We start from the raw sequence: 20,133 nt of genomic DNA, 5'->3' as shown, positions 1-20,133 counted from the left end.
CCAACGAGGACACATACAGAGAGGACATCCAGCGGTTCCAATGGCGCTCCACGTGGCTCCAATGGCTCCCAGCGGCCGACGACAACAACGGCGGGCAGTTCACCACGCATCACGTAGTGGACACCCACGTGAGGGGGAAGGCCCTCTCGGTGGTGTACACGAAGATCCGGTCTCGGTGGAGAGCTCCATCCAAACTATGGAGCAGTTCCTTGCCGAGGACAAGTACCGAGTGGTCGGCTTCGACCTCGAGTACACCATCGGTCGTGCCAGGCATGATCAGAAGGTTGTTGTCGCCCAGTTGTGCGTGCGACATGACGTCCTCGTCTACCACTTCCACCTTGCCACAAGGCCTTGCGAGCGTTTCTCCAGGTTTATCAATAGCTCCGACTACAGTTTCGTTACGGTGGACACCACCAACGATCTAAAAGCGCTCAAGGTTTCGGACTTGAAATGCCCGAATCTTGTCAACATCCAGCACCACTACAAGGTCCGGGGCAGCGACAAAAACAAACTGAACTCCCTGGTTGACCTCGCCTCGGCCATCATCGACCCCTACTACGTGGAGATGAAGCAAGAGAGCAATAAGGACAAGAACGCATGGCACAGTGTGTGGCATAAGAGACTGGATGAACAACATGTCAAGTACGCGGCCATGGACGCGTACACAAGCTATGAGATGTACAGGCGGATCGTTGACATGAGGAACTATCTTCTTCCTGACCCAGACGAGGGATCGAGCCACATAGCAGTGGCGGGAGCGTCACAAGAAGTAGATGACTAGATGATCGTTTCTCCTACTTTAGAATGCATGCAATTGTTTATTGAGGTGTGTGCGAATGATCTGTATAGTCACTTATGTAATTGGATGTTTACTAGCAGCAATCGTCTGTGTTATTATTGTCTGTGTTATTAGCAGTAATCGTCTGTGTTATTATTGTCTTCGCACACATTTCAGATTACGGACATGTTTGCCGCGTATCACACACATCTTGTTCAGTTGAACCGTTTCCATTGTGTTGCCTAATCACACACATCTTATCCCATTGAACCGTATGTTGTATATCGCACACGCCTTCATCTGGCTGCCCATCTCTTTTGTGCCTCATCGTCCCAAACAGTTAATTGAGCTGAACCGTATGCCCTGCATCGCACACGCAACTAAATTCTGAACCGTGTTTTATGCATCTGTCATCACAAATGTTTGTCACCTTTTTTGACTTTTTTTATACCATCGTTTGCGATTATGGCATCACACACAGTTTTGTCGAAGGTTCTCTGATCATAGTGTCGCGTTTTGACCATCCTGCAGTAGTGTTTAATGATGAACATTGTCAATCTTTTGATATTAATAAAAGATTGACTTATATGTGCAAATTGAGTAGCAATATTTTCATGTCTTCTACTTATGATAATATTTTGGCTTTATATTTTATGAACTATGAAAGTTCCTCATGTATACACGTGTTATATGTGTAAAAGCCAAAGGAAGTAAAAATGGATGACATATACATATACAACATGTACACCTTGTCTCTTTTGTTAGCCACATTTCGGATTAAGCAACGTCGAGGACGACTTTGTTTTCAAGAAGGGGAGGATGATGAGGACATGGCTACCATGGATACGACTAACAATATTGCATATATGCATATTTGTGAGGTGATTTCTAATGCAAACTATGCAATAATTTATTTATGTTATCCAAGACAAAAATACTTCACAAATTTTTGTGCCATGTCTAATTGCAGGTGTATTAGACATTTGTACAATCCAAATATGAAGATAAGGAAAAAGAGAACTTTAGGTGATGTTCAAAAAGTCCTCTCACGTCACTTTTGGGCCAAGAGAAGATAGAGTCCAAGTCTCTCACGTTTTGGACTTCACAGACATACCTAACTCAAAACACAAAGAACTCTTTCATCTAGACTCCGAATTGGGTGATTCTTTTTTTGTTGGAAAGTAGATTTCGTGCTCCAACCCAATTGAGATATTGATGAAACAATCTGACGCTGCAGCAGAATCCGAGTCAAACTACAAGTCCAAAGGTGTTGTCTCACCTCCACTTGGGCCCATGGACCTTGTACGACCTAGGATTAGTTTTAGGATGCCTTGGGACGTCCTCCCACCTCCTTGGCCGCCGCCCCTTGCTCCTATATGAGTAGATCCATCTAGTAGCTTTTTCCTGGGGATTTGTTAATTAAAAGTTAGCCATTGCAACTTCGTGTACTTCGTTTGTGTCCAACGACCAGACCAAGACCACTTTCGGATTCTCACATTTATCAATACTTCATCTATGTTATCATATTCTTACTTGTTCTTCGATTGCGTGGAGGAATAAATCTTCATGGTCAGGCTGATCGTGCTTCCAGCATCGTCAGTAACCTCAGGAGATTGGTTTAGGCGATTGCTAAGGCGCAGCGTCATGCATGTTTGTAGTCGGATCGTCAAAGTCAACTCCACCAAATCGATAGCTATCATCTCATCGAAAGATCGGGCCCCTCACCTCTATCAGATGGCAACCAAACATGCCCGGTGACTTTCACTATAAGGCCTTCCGTACATACCCCGCTATTTTTCTTCTGGAGTACTAACAATGTCATACCCTCTATTTTTGTTGTTGTTTCCACGGCAATAACAATTCCAATCATTATGAACCAAGCCGTGGTTGGTAGCTAAGATGGGTCGTTGTATCCCAGCAACGAGAGATCAAACCCTTGGTCCGACATTTTGTTTGTCTCGTTTTAGCAGAACTTTGTTAAGCGAATTACTTCAATGGTACTCCCTCCGTTCGGAATTACTTGTCGCAGAAATGGATGTATCTAGACATATTTTAGTTCTAGATACATTCATTTTCAAGACAAGTAATTCCGAACGGAGAGAGTATGTGATATTAATTCCCGTCCATAGCGTGACACATCTTGAAACTCCACGGCAGTATGTTGTTTGGTGGTGGAGTGTGTGTATGCATCTTAATTGTAGGATATATAGTGGGTTGTCATCGACAAGGTCAGGCCGGCTCCGGTATGGAAGAGGCGAGAGCGGTGCGTCGGTGGCTCGTTCTGGCGGCGGCAAAGGTCGTTCGGTAGTCCATGGACCTCGATGCAATTTTTATTATGTTTGAGGTGCTTTCGGTGAATTTTTATAATATATCTGATCTTTTTCGAAAAAAAGTTACGCATGGTTTAAAAGAAGAAAGATATATAGTGTTTCTCCAAATGAAAATTTGACCGTTGGTCGAGAAACTTCAGTCATCTGATACAACCGACTTCCATCTAAAGTCAATACACAAGCAGGCCTTTTACACGTAGTTGAGTCTTGAGTGCGTTAGTTAGTCTTAGAATCCACCAGTATGCTGTACATGCAGATCAACTGATTTTGTAATATGTACTGTAGCTCACTGAAGCCTCTTGAGCCTGACCTGCGCGCCGTGCTCAGGCTGCAGCAGGCCAACGGTGAAGGGCGCGTGCGTGTAGGACGGCGAGAGGTCGAAGGAGAAGCGCTGCAGGATCATGGCGAGCCCCATTTTAGCCTCGAGCAGCGCGAAGTTCTGGCCGACACAGATCCGCGGGCCCCAGCCGAACGGGAAGAAGGCCGGCGCGTCGACGGACGCCTTGGAGACCCCCTCGGAGAACCTCTCCGGCCTGAACTCATGGGCGTCCGCGCCCCAAACCTCCTTGTCGTGGTGGACGCTCAACAACGGCAGCATAAGCACCACGCCCGCCGGGTACCTGACGCCGCCGAGCTCCGTCGGCCTGTACGTCTTGCGCTGGAGCGCCGTCAGCGGCGTGTACAGCCGCAGCACCTCGTACAGCACCATGGTCACAATTCTCAGGCGACTTAACCCGTCGTAATCCGGCGTGCGGTCGCCGAAGACATGCACGACCTCGTCCCTGGCGCGGTCCTGCCACTCCGGGTGCATGCAGAGGACGATCATCGTCCACGTGAGCAGCACCGACGTGGTCTCCATGCCGGCGAAGTAGAATAGCTTGCACTCTCCGATCACGTCGTCGGTTGTGATGCCGGCCTTGGAATTGCCGCCCGCCCTGGTGTGTGCCATGTTGGACTCCAGCAGCAGCCCGAGAAGATCGTCGCTCGTGGCTTCGCCGGCCCTCAAGGCGTTCTCTCTTTTCGCGATGATGCCCTTCAGGATCCTCTCGATCTCGGCCGCGATCTGTCTCATCCTTCGGTTGGCTTTTGTAGGAAAGAACCTGCACATAAACAGTGAGTGCATCAGTACAGTCTGCACAATTGATTGACGTGCAAAAGGAGAGTAACTAGAAACACTCACAAATAACCAGGGATATGTATCTTGTTCATGGCGAGCACGGTGAGCTCGATCTGCTCCCCCTGAAGCTGGAAGATCCTCCGGCCCTCCAGGTAGCTGCTGCCGAAGGCGGCGCGAGAGATGACATCCCCTGTCAGGTTCTCCATGTCGGGCCAGACATCTACCTCGCATGCCGCATCACCCGCGGCTAGGCCTTCCCATCTGTCCACCAGGTCCGTGCAACATGCAGCGAAAGCTGGCAGCATGCGCTGAAAATTGGACACCAATTTTGTCACTCCCTGGAGCCAACCAATGCTAGTCTGCCATGTCAATGACCGAACAAAAAACAAAAATCACCTTGAGCTTCTCGAGATGGAAGGCAGGGTTGATGATCCTCCTGTGCTTGGCCCATTTCTCGCCCTCGTGGCTGCCAATGCCATTGTGCAACATCCTCTGAAGTCGGCCCAACTTGAGCTTCTCAAAGTCGCCGGACTTGTTGCACAGTACTTCTCGCACCAGTGCGGGCTTGGTAATGGTCACTCTAGGTGACGGTCCAAACCAAGTGATAGACATTTTACCTGAAATGAAATGATTTTAGACAATCACGAGGTACTCCCTCTGTTCGGAATTACTCGTCTAAGAAATGAATGTATCTAGATGTATTTTAGTTATAGATACATCCATTTTTGTGACAAGTAATTCCAAACGGAGAGAGTACCTTGTATCAGCAGTTCTTTTTCCTTTCTTCAGTTATTATGAATACACATCTACATTTTCATTTTCGGTTAGCCCATTTACCTAAGTGGGGTAGGGATTGTCTAGTTTGCTAGAACATCATTAGATTTGGTGGATAGAAAAATGAAGCCCGATGCACCCACTAAAATAAGAAGGGTGGGATCTAGAGTCTAGTCATCATCACATTAGTGTGGGTACCTTTCGAACTGGACTATTGAGTTGGTGTTTTCCTCTTTGGAATGATGATGTCTACTAGCTAGCGTACGCAATAGGAATATGGCCTTGGATGCAATCATGCAGCATGGGATTTCCTTGTTGATACTCTCTTTTACAAATGCTCCTATAGCTAGATACCTTGAGTGTTTGTAAATCTGGTTGCTCTAATCTGCTACGAAACTACAATTAATAAAGTTGAATTGAACTTCAAAATAGCATGAGAAAAAGCCGCGCAAAAGGAAATTAGCATGAGAAAAAAATAGCCAATAGCGGTGTATACAAAGAAAAAATGATTCCGATAAACGGCGGCGCACCTTCGGCTCGCTTCAGTGCTTGTAGTCGTCGCTAGGTGGTCTACGGATCTAAATGTAAATTTTATTATTTTTGGTATTCGTTGTACTGCCATGATTGAAGATGAATAAATCGGAAGATTTCCCGCAAAAAAAGACAAAAAAATTGATGAAAACTGAGTCTGCTCTTGGAAACATGTTCCCGGACGACCGAGTGACGAGACCAAAGAAGTTTCCAAGGCAAACCAATGCAGCCGACTCCAAGGTCAAGGGGCAGACTAGTAGGAAGAGAACAAGAGAAGTAGGAGACGTACCGTGCTCCTTCATGGTCTGGTGGAACAGCGGCATGGCCCGGGGCACGACGTCGTGGCAGCCCAGCGGCATGGACCGGGACCTCGCGTCCTCGTTGAGCCTCTCGGCAAGCGGCGCGTCGCCGGCCACGGAGCGGTACGGCGTGCCCCGGAGGCCCTGCGACCGCAGCGCGCGGTCCAGGCGCCGGGGCCTCCACCACGCCCAGTCCAGCGCCCGCACGGCGCACCAGGCGATCGCCGCGCCCGCGACCACGTAGAGCAGCAGCTCCCGTGGAAAAGAAACCGGCGATCCCATCACGCTCGTCGCCGGGGAACAGAACAGGCCGGAGCAGGCAGCACAAGGGGAATGGGGTTGATTGATGCTTTGCTCTCTTGCGGTGATCAAGTGGGTGGGGGCGTAGGATACGATCGAGTGGTGTGGTGATCACCTTCCATTCCACCGCTATATATAAAAGATGGTGGAGGCCTTTTTGCACCGCATGCTTTAGTGCACATTTTTGCGCCCTGGGCTGTTTCCGTGATGGTTCTACAGTCCACAGCAGGCCGGGGAAGTGGTCTTTTCTTTTAATCCCTTTGAAATGAGAAGATCCGTGTGGGAAAAAAAGGGAGCAAAGTTGGACGACGAAAAGCGAGCGTAGGGACGCGGCACGGCACCAACCTGGTCTAGTTGGCTGGCTGCATGGGCCGCTCGTCGCCTCAATCTGTCTGGGTTTGCACTCGATCGAGAGCGTGTTTCTTTCGGAAAGAGCTGACTATCTGCTTTCTCCTTCCCATTTGAAGCAGCTAGCGTGCGTCTTCGTACATACAGGTCATAAAGTTGCAGCGTCGCACGTAGAGTGGTCATGCCGTGCACCGAAAGCGCCTGCACAAGCTCTCCCTGGCTGGCTTTTTAAAACCAGATAGCGCCCCAAAACTCCCGTTGGAAACCAAAAAAGGCAAGGAAAATATGTCTGGACGACCGCTGCAAATTAGAATTTACATGTGCAACGCATGGCCAGGGACATGCATGGCCATATACCTAATCCTAATCCTACCGTGCGCTTTGTGGAATTCGTCCGTCTTGTTGTTGCACCTTTGCATGACGGCACCTCTTGCGTTTACTGGCATGGGAGCACGCGCTTGGGCGGGACGGGACGACCGGAGCACACAAGGCCGGCCGTGTCATCTCTAGTAGTCTTCCGTTTACGCTGATCGATCATCGTACGTACGTGTTTGCTCATCTACGAAAGATCAAGTGAATACAGATCTGTGCATGGGACGACCGGACTGCGTGTTGATAGACGACGATTAGTCTTTGGGAGACATGTGTTGGTAGAACACGTGCCATGGCGCTCTAGTCCAACGCCACGTACCTGCATGCCCCGGTTCCAACGTTGAATTACGTTTGCGACTTGCAAAATAAGTTGAGGCAACTTCGGTTACGGTTGGTGTTTTCCTTATCTGGAACTCATATTCCACGAGCGGTCACGTTGAACGCCAACATGCGTCTTCAGTGTTCCCAGCTTGCGGTCAACTGCGTGAACTTTTGATTTTGACATCCCACCAATTTTGACATGTATGATGTTAGACTTTGTCCACCGCCATAGTTCCTCCCACAATAGTCTCTTCTTCTCTTCCAGCTCCACCATGGCCACAGCGGAACTAGCTACAATGCGCCATGGTTTCTCCACCTGGAAACCGCCCAACAATCCAGGAACCTCTCCTTTCTCCCCGTAGTGACTCAGAGGCCAGTGAATCCAGGAACAGACGGGACTTAAGAGAAGGATGATTAGCTACCAATAGTCGTTTCTCGTTGAGATGCTGAGGAAATTGGGCTTTGGTGAAAGGTGGCTCTCATGGATTTGTGGACTACTTGGGAGTACTTCCACGAGGATATTGGTCAACGGAGTGCCAGGGAGAACTATTTTCAACAAAAGATGTTTGAGTTTGCTACAACACGAGGTCTCCTTTCTCCCCTAGCAAGAAGGGAATGAAGCTCAGGGTGTCTATGTTTGCAGACGACGTAATGATTTTCATTAAGCCACAGGATATTGAGCTGAGAACTTGCTCAAGAATTTTGGAGCTTTTGGGAGAAGCTTCCGGACTAAAGGTTAACTTATTAAAGAGCGCGGCCATACCCATCCGATGCTCGATAGATGACATGGTGGCGATTAGTGAAATCCTGGGGTGCCCGACTGGATCTTTCCCCTGCAAATAGTTTGGACTACCAGTCACAATCAGATTATAGTCCGCATCGCAGTTGCACGGTTTGGTGGATCAGCTCGCAGCTTACTTGCCCACATGGAGAGCCGCCTACTTCTGGTCCAATCAATCCTTTGCGTGATACCCATTCACGCCATGATGGCGTTGGACATTCTGCCTAAGACACTTGCGGCAATGACCAAGATCTGCAGGGGGTTCTTATGGTGCGGCAAGCTCAGGCCAAAGGTGGAAACTGTGTGGTGGCATGGGATACCGTGTGCACCCCCAAGTGGGTAGGAGGCCTAAGAATCCCCAACCTCGGATAGTTGAACATAGCAATGTAGGCACGATGGCCTTGGTTGAAAAGAGCTGACCCCACATGGACATGGTGTGAGTTCCAGATCACGGTGCCAAAAGAATCTATACCTTTGTTCCATGCGGCAACAAGGACTACGATCGGTGATGGGAAAGCCTCCTAGTTTTGGGAGAATCATTGGCTTCAGGGCTATCGGGTGCAGGAGCTAGCACCAGGGATCTATGACAAAATCCCATGCAGATTACGGAAATCATGAACGGTCGCGGAAGCAAGGACGAACGGCACCTGGGCGCGGGATTTCAGCCAGGAACTAAGGGAGGAGCAGTTACTGGAGTTTTTCACTCAATGGGATCGCGTCGCCACGGTGAACCTTGAGGGCACGGTCACGGACATGGTCCAGTGGGCCTGGGAGAAGGATGGACTGTTCTCGACCAGATCAGCCTATGCCGCTAAGTTTTGGGGCAAGGAGGCCTCTCCAACAACAAACTTTACATGAAAATCAAGTGTGCCTCTTCAATGTCGGTTTTACTCTTGGCTAGAATTTTAGGATTGGTGTTAGACATCGGATCGCCTTGCTTGGACGGGGCTACCTCACCAAGTGACACTACTGGAATCAGACTATTTGTTGTCAGTCGTTCCTTTGCCGTCCGCTAGCTGACGGCAAAGGCGTTCTTTGTCGTCAACATAGAGAAAGCGGATAGCAAAGATCTGGCTGACGACATCGAAAATATTTGCCGTCAGCCAGGTGTTTGCCGTCCGCTAACTGACGGCAAAGAAACTTTGCCATCCGCTAGCTGACGACAAAGAGAGGGGGGGGGGGGGGGTGGGCCGTTGCATCAAGCTGACGGCAAAGGTTCTTTGTTGTCCGCTAGCCGACGGCAAAGGCGTTATATCTAACGGCCCTAACGGCCCACCTCCTCCTCCTCTCCCACTTCTCTCTCTCACTTCTCTCTCTCGCTAGGGTTTCTCCCCGTCCGCCCTCGACTGCACCCCGCCGCCGCCACGACTGCACCCCGCCGCTCCAGTGAGCCCCCTCCGGTGAAATATAGACAAACCGACAAACGATTCATATATATATATATATATATATATATATATATATATATATATATATATATATATATATATATATATATATATATATAGACACACACACACATACGATTCATACATATTACATTTCATCCCTAATCTAATCTAGCTACTCGTCGTCGGAGTCGGCGAGGTTCACTACCTCGCCCGCACCGCCGTCGTCCCCGTCGTCATCGCTGCTCTTGCCACTGGCTGATGAAGCCATGTACCTAGGGTAGGGTCATAGGCCTGACCTAGACACCCTCCCCAAGGGCATCACCCTAAAACCAGAAGCATTCGAAGGGTACCATCATCCACTCGACCAGAGACATTCCACTCGGAAGAATCAATGTCACTCGACCGTCACATAAACCACTCGACATACAGAAGATCTAAAGTCACTCTACACAACAAACGGTCGGGCATTTACTCATAGACTTAATTATCATTTATAACACTTTATTGCAGACGTTACCTGTAACGCTTCCTCTTTATGAACATTGAACCCTGTGTAACGGAGGGGAGCTGGGGTCCTGGCGCACTCTATATAAGCCACCCCTCCTCTGGGACAAGGGTTCGCACCCCGTGTAACTCACACGCGCATAATCCAGTCGACCGCCTCCGGGCTCCGAGACGTAGGGCTATTACTTCCTCCGCGAAGGGCCTGAACTCGTAAAACTCGCGTGAACAACTTCGCCATTGCTAGGATTTTGCCTCCTCATACCCACCCCCATTCTACTGTCAGTCTTAGATCCACGACAATTGGCGCCCACCGTGGGGCAGGTGTCTTAGCGACTTGTTGGAGAAGTTGCGATTTTTCCGATTCCCATCATCATGGTTTCCGGCGGAGGATTGGCTGAGGGCCGCGAGATCCGTCTCGGCGCGCTCGTGTTCGTCGCTGACGACTCCGCTTGGCTCCAAGAGGCTCCACTCGACGTCGAGGCGCTCCCCGTCCGCGGGGCAACGCACTTTCGTGCGTGCGTCCGCGGCGTCCTTCTTCGGCAGCCATCGACTCGGTATCGGTCGGCTCCTGTGGCGTCCTCGCTCCCCGCTGTTCGCCGGCGCAAGCGTTCCGGTCGGTCGCGGCTCCAGCGATGGGTGAGACATGCGGTGGCACGCCAATCGGCCACCCCACAAGTCGCGGCAATCGAGCCCGACGAAACTCTCTACGGCCTGTTCGACTGGCTCTGTCGAGACTGCATCCGAGTGCGACAGCAGTGACCCCGCGGCGGAAGTCTTGATGGTCAACGAACCGCGCAGTCCTCCCGGCTTCCTACGCGACGACAGTGGCGATGGCGGCGGCGATCCGTCGCGCGTCCACGAGGAGTACCGCCCCGAGCCCCTCTCTTCGCAGCAGAGGGAAGAGCTTCGCCGCCGCAACATGGATGCACTTCACACTCCTATCGTTGGAGAAACCCCCGAGGCCCGGGCCTTGGAGGAGGCGCGCCTGGCCAACTTGGCTGAGCGCACTCGACTGGAGAACCTCCAGCACGCACTCGACGAGCGTGCTCGGCAGCGGATTCCTGAATCCAGTCGACGACAACTTTTTCCGCCTCCAACTCAGGTATACCGAACCCCGATTCAGAATCTCACAGCTGCAGCCCGAATAGCAGAGTCGATTTAGCCTTCTCAGTCGGAAGCTGGCAGAGGTTTGATGCAGATCCGGGCTTTACTCCGGGCAGCAGGAGAGCAGAACACAGCAGTATCTCAGTCGCGGAATAGGATTCATAGCTGATCTGTGATGGCAGACACAGTTTAGTCGGCTCACATCCCAAGATCGCCTCCGAGGCGTGAGGGACGTGGAGACCGACGAGATTAGTACAGAAACCGAGAGCAGTATGATCACCGACTCGACCACGATGACCGTCGTCGAGTGCCCACGCCTCCCCCGAGGAGTGGGTCATATGTGCCTCGGCAGCACGATGACAAACGCCCTCACAGTGGCAGAAGAAGAATTCCAGTCGACCCCAGAGAGCCAGGCTTTGATGCGAGATCTATTCTCGTTCAAGGTCTGGTTGACAGGAACAGGGCACACAGAGAAGGCCATGACAGAGATTATCCGACTGGCAGCAGAGTGCATGTTTCAGGTCCAGAGTGCTTTAGCAGAGCCATCAGGGCAGCAGTGATTCCTCCCAACTTCAGGTTGGCGACTGGAGTCAGCAAGTTCACTGGTGAGTCCAAGCCTGACACTTGGCTTCAGGACTACCGAGTGACTGTTCAGATCGGTGGTGGCAATGATGAAGTGGCCATGAAGCACCTTCCTCTGATGTTGGAAGGCTCGGCCAGAGCATGGTTGAATCAGTTAGCACCTGGCAACATATACAGTTGGGAGGAACTTGCCCGAGTGTTTGTTAGAACCTTTGAAGGTACATGCAAACGGCCAGCAGGGTTAACAGAGTTGCAATCCTGTGTGCAGAAACCGAATGAAACCTTGAGGGATTATATCCAGGGATGGATCATGTTGCACCACACAGTGGAGAATGTGTCAGATCATCAAGCAGTTTGTGCCTTCAAGGAGGGTGTTAAGTATCGGGAATTGAACCTGAAGTTCGGTCGGACTGGAGATATGTCCCTAAGTTGGATGATGGAGATCGCCACCAAGTACGCTAATGGTGAAGAGGAAGACCGACTCCGGAGTGGCAAGCACAAAACAGTCGCCCAAGAAACTGGAGGAGGGAATTCCAATCGTAAACAGAAACGCAAGGCCGAACCAGCGGCTCCTAGTGAAGCTTTAGTTGTGGCTCAAGGAAAGTTCAAGGGGAAGCCCAAAGGGCCGTGGAACCCCAAGAAAGTGAAAGATCAAGATGGAAATGATGTGTTGGATTTACCATGCCACATTCACACCAAAAAAGATGAAGAGGGTAATCTCATTTACCCTAAACACACCACTCGACAGTGTCGGCTCCTGATCCAGCAGTTCCGAGAGAAACAACCCAAGGAGAAGGAAAAGGAGTCGGACAAGGGTGAGGATAGGGAAGAAGATGATGATGGTTTTCCCAACGCCAATTCCACTCTGATGATTTTTGCTGATGTTGAAAGCAAAAGTCGACTGAAAGTTATCAACAGAGAGGTGAACATGGTTGCTCCGGCAATGCCAAGTTATTTGAAGTGGTCCCAGACTACCATCACATTCGACCAGTCTGACCATCCAGCACATATAGCCACCCCTGGGAGGCAAGCGTTGGTGGTCGACCCAGTTGTTGAAGGCACTCGACTGACTAAAGTGCTGATGGATGGTGGTAGTGGCCTGAATATCCTGTATGCTGAGACCTTGAAGGGAATGGGCATTCCGATGTCCAAGCTTAGTGAAAGCAATATGAGTTTCCATGGCGTCATACCTGGCAAGAAGGCTGAATCACTCGGCCAGATTGCCCTTGATGTGGTTTTCGGTGATTCCAAGAATTACCGCAAAGAAAAGTTGACATTTGAAGTAGTGGATTTCCGGAGTGCTTATCATGCTATTCTGGGTAGGCCTGCCTATGCACGTTTCATGGCCCGACCATGTTACGTGTACCTCAAGTTGAAAATGCCTGGTCCCAGAGGAGTGATCACTATCACTGGCAATCGGCAGAAGGCAGAAGAGTGCTTCCAGAAGGGCTCAAAAATCGCCGATGCACAAATGGCAGCAGTCAAAATGCAAGAATACCGGAAGAACGCAGATCCGAGTGATTTGTTGCGCTCCAAGAAGCCTGCCACTGATTCTGCATTTCAGTCGTCCGGTGAAACCAAGCCGATTCATATTCACCCGACCGATCCTAGTGCTGCTCCTACTCATATTTCAACTTCACTCGACATCAAATAGGAAGAAGCGCTCATCCAGTTCCTCCGTGAGAACTGGGACATCTTCGCATGGAAACCTTCTGACATGCCGGGTGTACCCAGGGGACTGGCTGAGCATCGTTTGTGAGTCAACCCGAAAGTAAAACCAGTCAAGGAACATCTTCGACGGTCCGCCGTACAGAAGAGAAAGCAATTGGTGAGGAAGTGGCTCGGCTCCTTGCAGCTGAGTTCATCCGAGAGATTTACCACTCCGAGTGGCTCGCCAATGTTGTCATGGTCCCCAAGAAGGACGATTCACTTCGCATGTGCATTGACTTCAAGCATATCAATCGGGCCTGCCCGAAAGATCATTTTCCTCTCCCCCGCATCGACCAAATCATCGACTCGACTGCGGGGTGTGAGCGATTGTCTTTTCTGGACGCCTATTCCGGGTATCATCAGATCCGACTGTATGGACCTGATGAGATAAAAACGGCTTTCATCACTCCATTCGGATGCTTCTGTTATGTCACCATGCCATTCGGCCTGAAGAACGCCAGAGGCACATTCATGAGGATGATTCAGAAGTGTTTGCTCACTCAAATCAGTCGGAATGTGGAAGCATACATGGATGACATTGTGGTCAAGTCATGTAAGGGTTCCGACCTGCTGGCTGACCTTGCTGAAACCTTTGCCAAGCTTAGAAGGTATGATATCAAGCTTAATCCATCAAAGTGCACATTCGGAGTTCCTGGCGGAAGGTTACTCGGTTTCCTCGTTTCCGAACGAGGGATCGATGCTAACCCAGATAAAGTTGGTGCTATACTCCGGATGAAACGTCCTGTGCGTGTGCATGATGTCCAGAAGCTTACTGGTTGTTTGGCCGCCTTGAGTCGATTCATTTCTCGCCTCGGTGAAAAGGCATTGCCTCTTTACCGACTCATGAAGAAGTCTGATAAGTTCGAGTGGACTCCTGAAGCTGATGCAACATTTGTAGAGCTCAAAGCCCTGCTTTCCACCCAGCCGGTGCTCGCTGCTCCAATCAGCAAAGAGCCTTTGCTGCTTTACATTGCAGCCACTGGACAAGTTGTCAGTATAGTACTCACGGTCGAGCGGGAAGAAGAAGGAAAAGCCTATAAAGTTCAGCGCCCAGTATATTATGTTTCTGAAGTTCTGACTCCATCAAAGCAAAGATATCCACATTATAAGAAGGTTGTTTATGGGAATTACATGACCACGAAGAAGGTTGCACATTATTTCTCTGATCACTCCATTACAGTCGTCAGCGACACACCATTATCAGAGATTCTGAACAACAGAGATGCAACTGGTCGAGTGGCAAAGTGGGCGATTGAACTCCTTCCCTTGGATATCAAGTTTGAGGCAAAGAAAGCTATCAAGTCCCAAGCAATAGCAGATTTCCTCGCCGAGTGGATCGAACAGCAACTTCCGACTCAGGTTCACTCGGAGCATTGGACCATGTTCTTCGATGGATCCAAGATGCTGAATAGTTCTGGTGCTGGGGTGGTGTTGGTATCCCCCTGTATGGCCATTTCACTCGGTGTCCGTCGTCTCATGGTCTATGGCGACTCGGATTTAGTGGTCAATCAAGTGATGAAGGAGTGGGACGTTAGAAGCCCAACTATGACTGGCTATTGTAATGCAGTGAGAAAGTTAGAAAAGAAGTTTGAGGGGTTAGAGCTCCATCACATACCCCGACTGAAAAATCAGGCAGGTGATGACCTGGCAAAGATAGGTTCCAAGAGGGAAGCCATTCCCACCAATGTGTTCTTGGAACATATTCATTCACCTTCAGTTCAAGAAGATCCTTCCACTGAAGAGCCCCCGCAACCAAAGAGTGCCACTGATCCGACTGAAGTCGAAGTCCCAGCCGTGGTCGACTTGATCATGGAGGTTTTGGTCATCACTCCCGACTGGACAGTGCCGTACATTTCATACATTCTCAGGAAGGAAGTCCCAGAGGATGAAGAAGAGGCTCGACAGATCGTCCGTCGATCCAAAGCATTTACTGTGATAAGAGAGCAATTGTTTAGAGAAAGTGTGACTGGAGTTTGCCAGAAATACATAACACCAGAAGAAGGTCGAGTGATCCTCAATGACATCCACTCGGGGACCTGTGGTCACCATGCGTCCTCTCGGACCATTGTGGCCAAAGCATACCGAGCAGTGTCGTGGTACTACGACTGACAGTAGAATAGGGGGGGTAAGTATGGAGAGGCAAGATCCTAGCTATGGCGAAGTTGTACACACGAGTTTTACGAGTTCATGCCCTTCTCGGAAGAAGTAACAGCCCTACGTCTCGGAGCCCAGAGGCGGTCGACTGGATTATGTATGTGTGTGTTTACAGGGGTGCGAACCCTTGTGCCAGTGGAGGGGGGCGGCTTATATAGAGTGCGCCAGGACCCCAGCCAGCCCACGTTACACGGGGTTCAATGTACATAAAGAGAGAGCGTTACAGGTAATGTCCGTAATAAAGTGCTATAAATGATCATTAAGTATATGAGTAAACGCCCGACCGTTGCTGTGCAGAGTGGCTTTAGGTCTTCTGCACGTCGAGTGGTTTAGTGGTCACCGAGTGACCTAAATAAGGAGGGGTCACCGAGTGAATGGTAGGTCGAGTGGATTGCACTCGACACCTTTGTTGGCCCCCCTCTATTTACTCTTGAACTTCTTTGCTTCTAGGACAAGGACCTTAAGTAGGACGTATAGGTCAGACCTATTACCCTACCCCAGGTCTATGTCCTCATCATTAGCCCCCGAATGGATTGAGGTCCGAGTGAAAAGAAGGTTGAAGTTGACCTTGCTTTGCCTCTTGCTTTCATCTCCAAATGGAGGCCAGTTGTTGGAACTTCGGCTTCGTTTCAGTCACCTTGAATGATTCAGAAATTGCCGACTGGTTTTTATAACGTCACCCGTCGAGTGTTATCTTTGACATGGAATCTTTGGCGTGATCGGTTGTAGAGGATCCCGGATTTCGCGGGATTCAAAATTTTGGTGGAAGCGCGCTAGGCGGAGCGCGTCGTGCTAAGCGGAGTAGATAAATAGGACGTTTCGATTTCCGCGCCACCTTTTTCGCCACGTATCCCATGTGCGACTGTTAAGGGATTTGACATGATTGTCTGGGCCCACGCGTCAGCCACTCGGAAGTAGGCCTTTAAAAGCGGCGAGGCCGAGGCGTCCGCACTGTGCGTGCCCATTCTCCTTCTTCTTCCTCTTGCTCCTTCACCTCGTTCAACTTCTCCACTCTCGACGCCGCTGCTCCGCCGCCATGGGAAAGGAGAAAACAGGGGCGCTGGAACGCGCGAAGAAGGCGACGGGGGCGGCGAAAAGCAAGAAGACGAATCGAGGATCTTCATCGCGCTCGGGGCTGCCGTCGGGTTGGATCTAGGGAGATTGGATCCGATCCTCACTTCGGCAGGAAGACCTGGACGATATTGCCGAGTTAGGGCTGATCGACCACGAATCTGCGCGGCTACCGGAGGGGGAAACGGAGCCACAGCCGCGACCGGGTGAGTGTATTCTGCTCGCCACTCACGTCGACCGCGGCTTCTCGCTTCCTCCACACCCCTTCTTTCGAGGTTTCTTGAATTTCTTCAGAGCTCAACTCCATCATTTTACCCCCAACACCATCACATATCTTGCTGCATTCGTGTCCATGTGCGAGAATTGCCTGGGGTGTCGACCGCACTGGGGTCTTTTCAAGCACATTTTCACCATCCGCTCCCAAACAATGAAGAAAGCAAACTCGAACGACGAGAAAACCCATGTTATCCAGATGTGTGGGGGTCTGGGCATCCAGAAGAGGAAAAGGAGTTCCTTCACTTTGATGACTCTTCCTGAGTCAGTCAGGGGCTGGCAGTCGACCTGGTTCTACTGCCAGGATATTGTGACCCCAGGCCAGTCGACTGGACTTCCCCCTTTCTCTTTTGATTGTGTTCAGACTCCATCTTCGTTGAAAGTGACTGCCGCGAAGAAGGCGGAGACGGGCATGTTGGTCGAGAGAGTAGTTCAACTGATCAACCAAGGTGTCACCGGCATGGATCTGTTGGAGGTGTTCCTCAGTCGGCGTATTCAACCACTCCAAGCTCATGACCACTCCATGTGGATGTACTCCGGGGCTGGCGACACCGCTCGGGTTCATCCGGAGGAGGTGGCGGCCAAAACAGTGGCCCAGTGGCTGAGAGGCATCACCGGGAACAAGGACAACCCCAGGGGCGCCAGGAGAGTCGACCCTTTCTGCGACAGCAACCAGCCAGACAAGGTTTGGCCACTACAACTGATTGATTTTGGATGTGTTTTCTGACCGTTTGTTGATCCGACTGATTCCCACTCGGCTCCTTGTTTTGTAGATTTACACAGAGATGTACTCAATGCCCAATGGCGAACAAGCTCTGGAGCAGGACCATGAGGGCGAGGACAGCGCGGAGGAGAGCGACGAGTGGGAGTCACCAGCCGACGATGATGAAGATGAGAGCGATGAGTCGGATGATGAGGAAGTAGCCGACTCACCACCTCGTTCCGAACATCGATCCAAGCAGCACCATGATCCCGCGGGCAGGCGCGGCAAGGCTGTGGCCTCGAGCGCTCCATCTCAAAAGCGCGCTCGGTCTTTGACTCCAGAATTGGCTGAGAAGGTCACCAAGCAGCCCAAGATCAATCCTTCGAAGGCTCGGAAGACCTTGCCTAGAATCAAGATGGACGTCCCTGTTGCTTCTGGGTAAATGTTCTTCCCGTATTTTCTTGTTCCGACCGATTTTCTTGTACTGACCGAGTGGATGATGAACCTTTATAGCCCGGCCTTGGCCGCGACTGATATGGATATCGACAAGACCCCAGACGATGAGGAAACCGACGACGCAGCTACCTCCAAAGCCAGTAAGTCTGCCCGACTCAAATTTATTTGGACGACGGGATTGTTTGTCAGCTATCTCTTTGACTTTATCTGTTTGTTGCAGCTCCACGGGACGTTGTTGTGCCCCCGGACGATGAAGAAGAAGTACCGCTGAGGGGAAGGAGGAGGAAGGACAAGGAATTGAGTGGGAAAGCGCCTGAGGCCCAGGTTCCTCAGTCGACTGTGATGCCTGGGACGGCAGTCGAGCGATCGACAGATCCGGCTCGTACCAACGTCACTTTCGCTATCCCGCTGTCGACTGATTGTCCATCAGGATCAGCTGCTCAGACTTCTGCTGCACCAATACAGCTCCACGCATCAGACCCAGCGGCTGCTCTAACTGCTCTGCCGTCATCGCTTTTCACTGTGTATCAAACCCCGGACGACCCACCGGCTGCCGCCAAGGAAGCTCTTCTTCAGTTGAACTTTGTGATGGGGCAAATGAAAGTGGTGCATGAGGCCAGTCAGGTGGCCTTCAACGCCGGAGCTGCTCTGCAGACCAATGTCCAGGTTAGTTGATTTCCGATTGATCATATTTCTCGTCCGATCACCCACTGGGGTGTGACTGTTTTGAAGTTGCACAAGTCAATTTGAGTCGTCTTGGATTGGATCTTTGAACTAGTGGGGGCACTCTTAGTGCACCCACTGGGTGTAGTCCCCGAGACCATAGTTGACTGCGGGCAGTCGACTGTGGTCTGAGAATCTGAATTTTGTCACTCGGTCTGGACGGACCAGGTCGAATGAAACCAGAACCAGTGGGGGCACGCTAAGTGCACCCACTGGGTGTAGTCCCCAAGACCGTGGTTGACTGCGGGCAGTCGACTATGGTCTGAGAACTGCTTTTTTTTAAAAAAAACTCGCGCTGGGCAGACCATGTCGAGTGTTTATTCAAACCAGTGGGGGCACGCTAAGTGCACCCACTGGGTGTAGTCCCCGAGACTGTCGTCGGATGTTTGATTCGGCGGTAGTCTTAGAGTAGCTATCACTGTGATGTCTTTTTATCTCAGTCGACTGATATGGCTTATACTGCAGAAATCTTGTGATCTTGGGGCTCAGCTTTCTACAATGAACAAACAGCAAATTAGCCTCAACCTTGCTCTGGAATTGGCCAAGAAGAATCTCAAGACTGCTCGTGATGAAGTAGCTGCCATGGGAGGTAACCAATCGTCAACTGTCTATCTCACTGCTGGCACTTTTCCTTTCCATTTTTTGAACCGAGTGACTCCACTCGAGCAGATGTATGTAGTGAAAACCGTCAACTCCAAGCCCGTCTGAAGAATGTTATTTCTTTAGAGAAAATGAAGCAGGCTTTGGAGAAGAAGGATCTGGATCTTGCTGCTGCACAGAAGGAAGCGCGAGAGAAAACGGCGCTTGCTGACAAGAAGCTTGCTTCAGTCGGCAAGTTAGAAGAAGAGACCTCCAAACTGAAGACTGTTGTTTCTGACGCCAATCGGGAGGTCGAGCGACTGAAGAAAGACAAGGACAAGCTGAATGACGAGCTTGGGAGCCTCAAGGCCAAGAAGGGCGAGTTGGAGTCTTATCTGAGCCAACTTGCTGCAAAGCTGGAAAACTTGAAGGTACTGATGATTGACTGACTTATTACGGTCGACTGTCAGGCCTGATTATACCGTCGACTCACCATTTACTCAATTGTGCAGAGCTTTGTCAAGACTTTGAAGCGGAAACTGGGCGGGTCGAGACGGGTCTCGATCCCATAAATTGTCCAGTCAAGGATGATGTTGCAATGAACGTGTTGCGGCTGGAATCTCGTATGGACAGCGCGGTTGCTTATCTTGCCCGCCTGAAGGCAGCGATGACTCGTGTTGACGCTGAACTCTGGCCTCAGGCGGAACTGTCTCAAGACCTTGAGTCTCTGATGGCTCGACTGAATCAAATACCTGACCGAGTGCAAGAATGGAAGAAGTCATCTGCTCGCCGTGGCGCTGATGTCGCGTTGTCCCTGGTCCGAGTGCACTGCAAAGACGTCAAAGAAGATAAGCTGGCGGAGCTCAAGGTTGCTAACACAAAGAGGCACACTTTCTAGTCCTTCATGGACACTTTCCTTGACGCCGCCACTC

The 20,133-nt window shown here is 50.6% G+C and overlaps 1 protein-coding gene across 1 annotated transcript; it reads right to left on the bottom strand.

The window, feature by feature from the left end:
- Positions 1-3,206: 3,206 nt before the first annotated feature.
- Positions 3,207-6,238, bottom strand: LOC123078621 (cytochrome P450 72A15). Its single transcript, XM_044501187.1, has 4 exons — positions 5,820-6,238; positions 4,622-4,842; positions 4,289-4,533; positions 3,207-4,208 (listed from the first exon to the last, which is right to left on the bottom strand). The coding sequence occupies exons 1-4, from the start codon at positions 6,109-6,111 to the stop codon at positions 3,395-3,397; spliced, it is 1,572 nt and encodes a 523-aa protein (XP_044357122.1). The 5' UTR covers positions 6,112-6,238; the 3' UTR covers positions 3,207-3,394.
- Between the last annotated feature and the right edge of the window lie 13,895 nt (positions 6,239-20,133).

Source organism: Triticum aestivum, chromosome 3D (genome assembly GCF_018294505.1).
Source record: "Triticum aestivum cultivar Chinese Spring chromosome 3D, IWGSC CS RefSeq v2.1, whole genome shotgun sequence".
Classification (NCBI taxonomy): Eukaryota; Viridiplantae; Streptophyta; class Magnoliopsida; order Poales; family Poaceae; genus Triticum; species Triticum aestivum.
This window is presented reverse-complemented; position numbering and strand designations above follow the sequence as displayed.

Excerpts from the sequence above, each read along its gene's own strand:
- LOC123078621 (XM_044501187.1), bottom strand. The coding sequence starts at position 6,111 with ATGGGATCGCCGGTTTCTTTTCCACGGGAGCTGCTGCTCTACGTGGTC. Across the intron at positions 4,843-5,819 it reads CCAGACCATGAAGGAGCACG|GTAAAATGTCTATCACTTGG; the intron begins GTACGTCTCCTA and ends ATTTCATTTCAG. Across the intron at positions 4,534-4,621 it reads TCCATCTCGAGAAGCTCAAG|CGCATGCTGCCAGCTTTCGC; the intron begins GTGATTTTTGTT and ends TCCAATTTTCAG.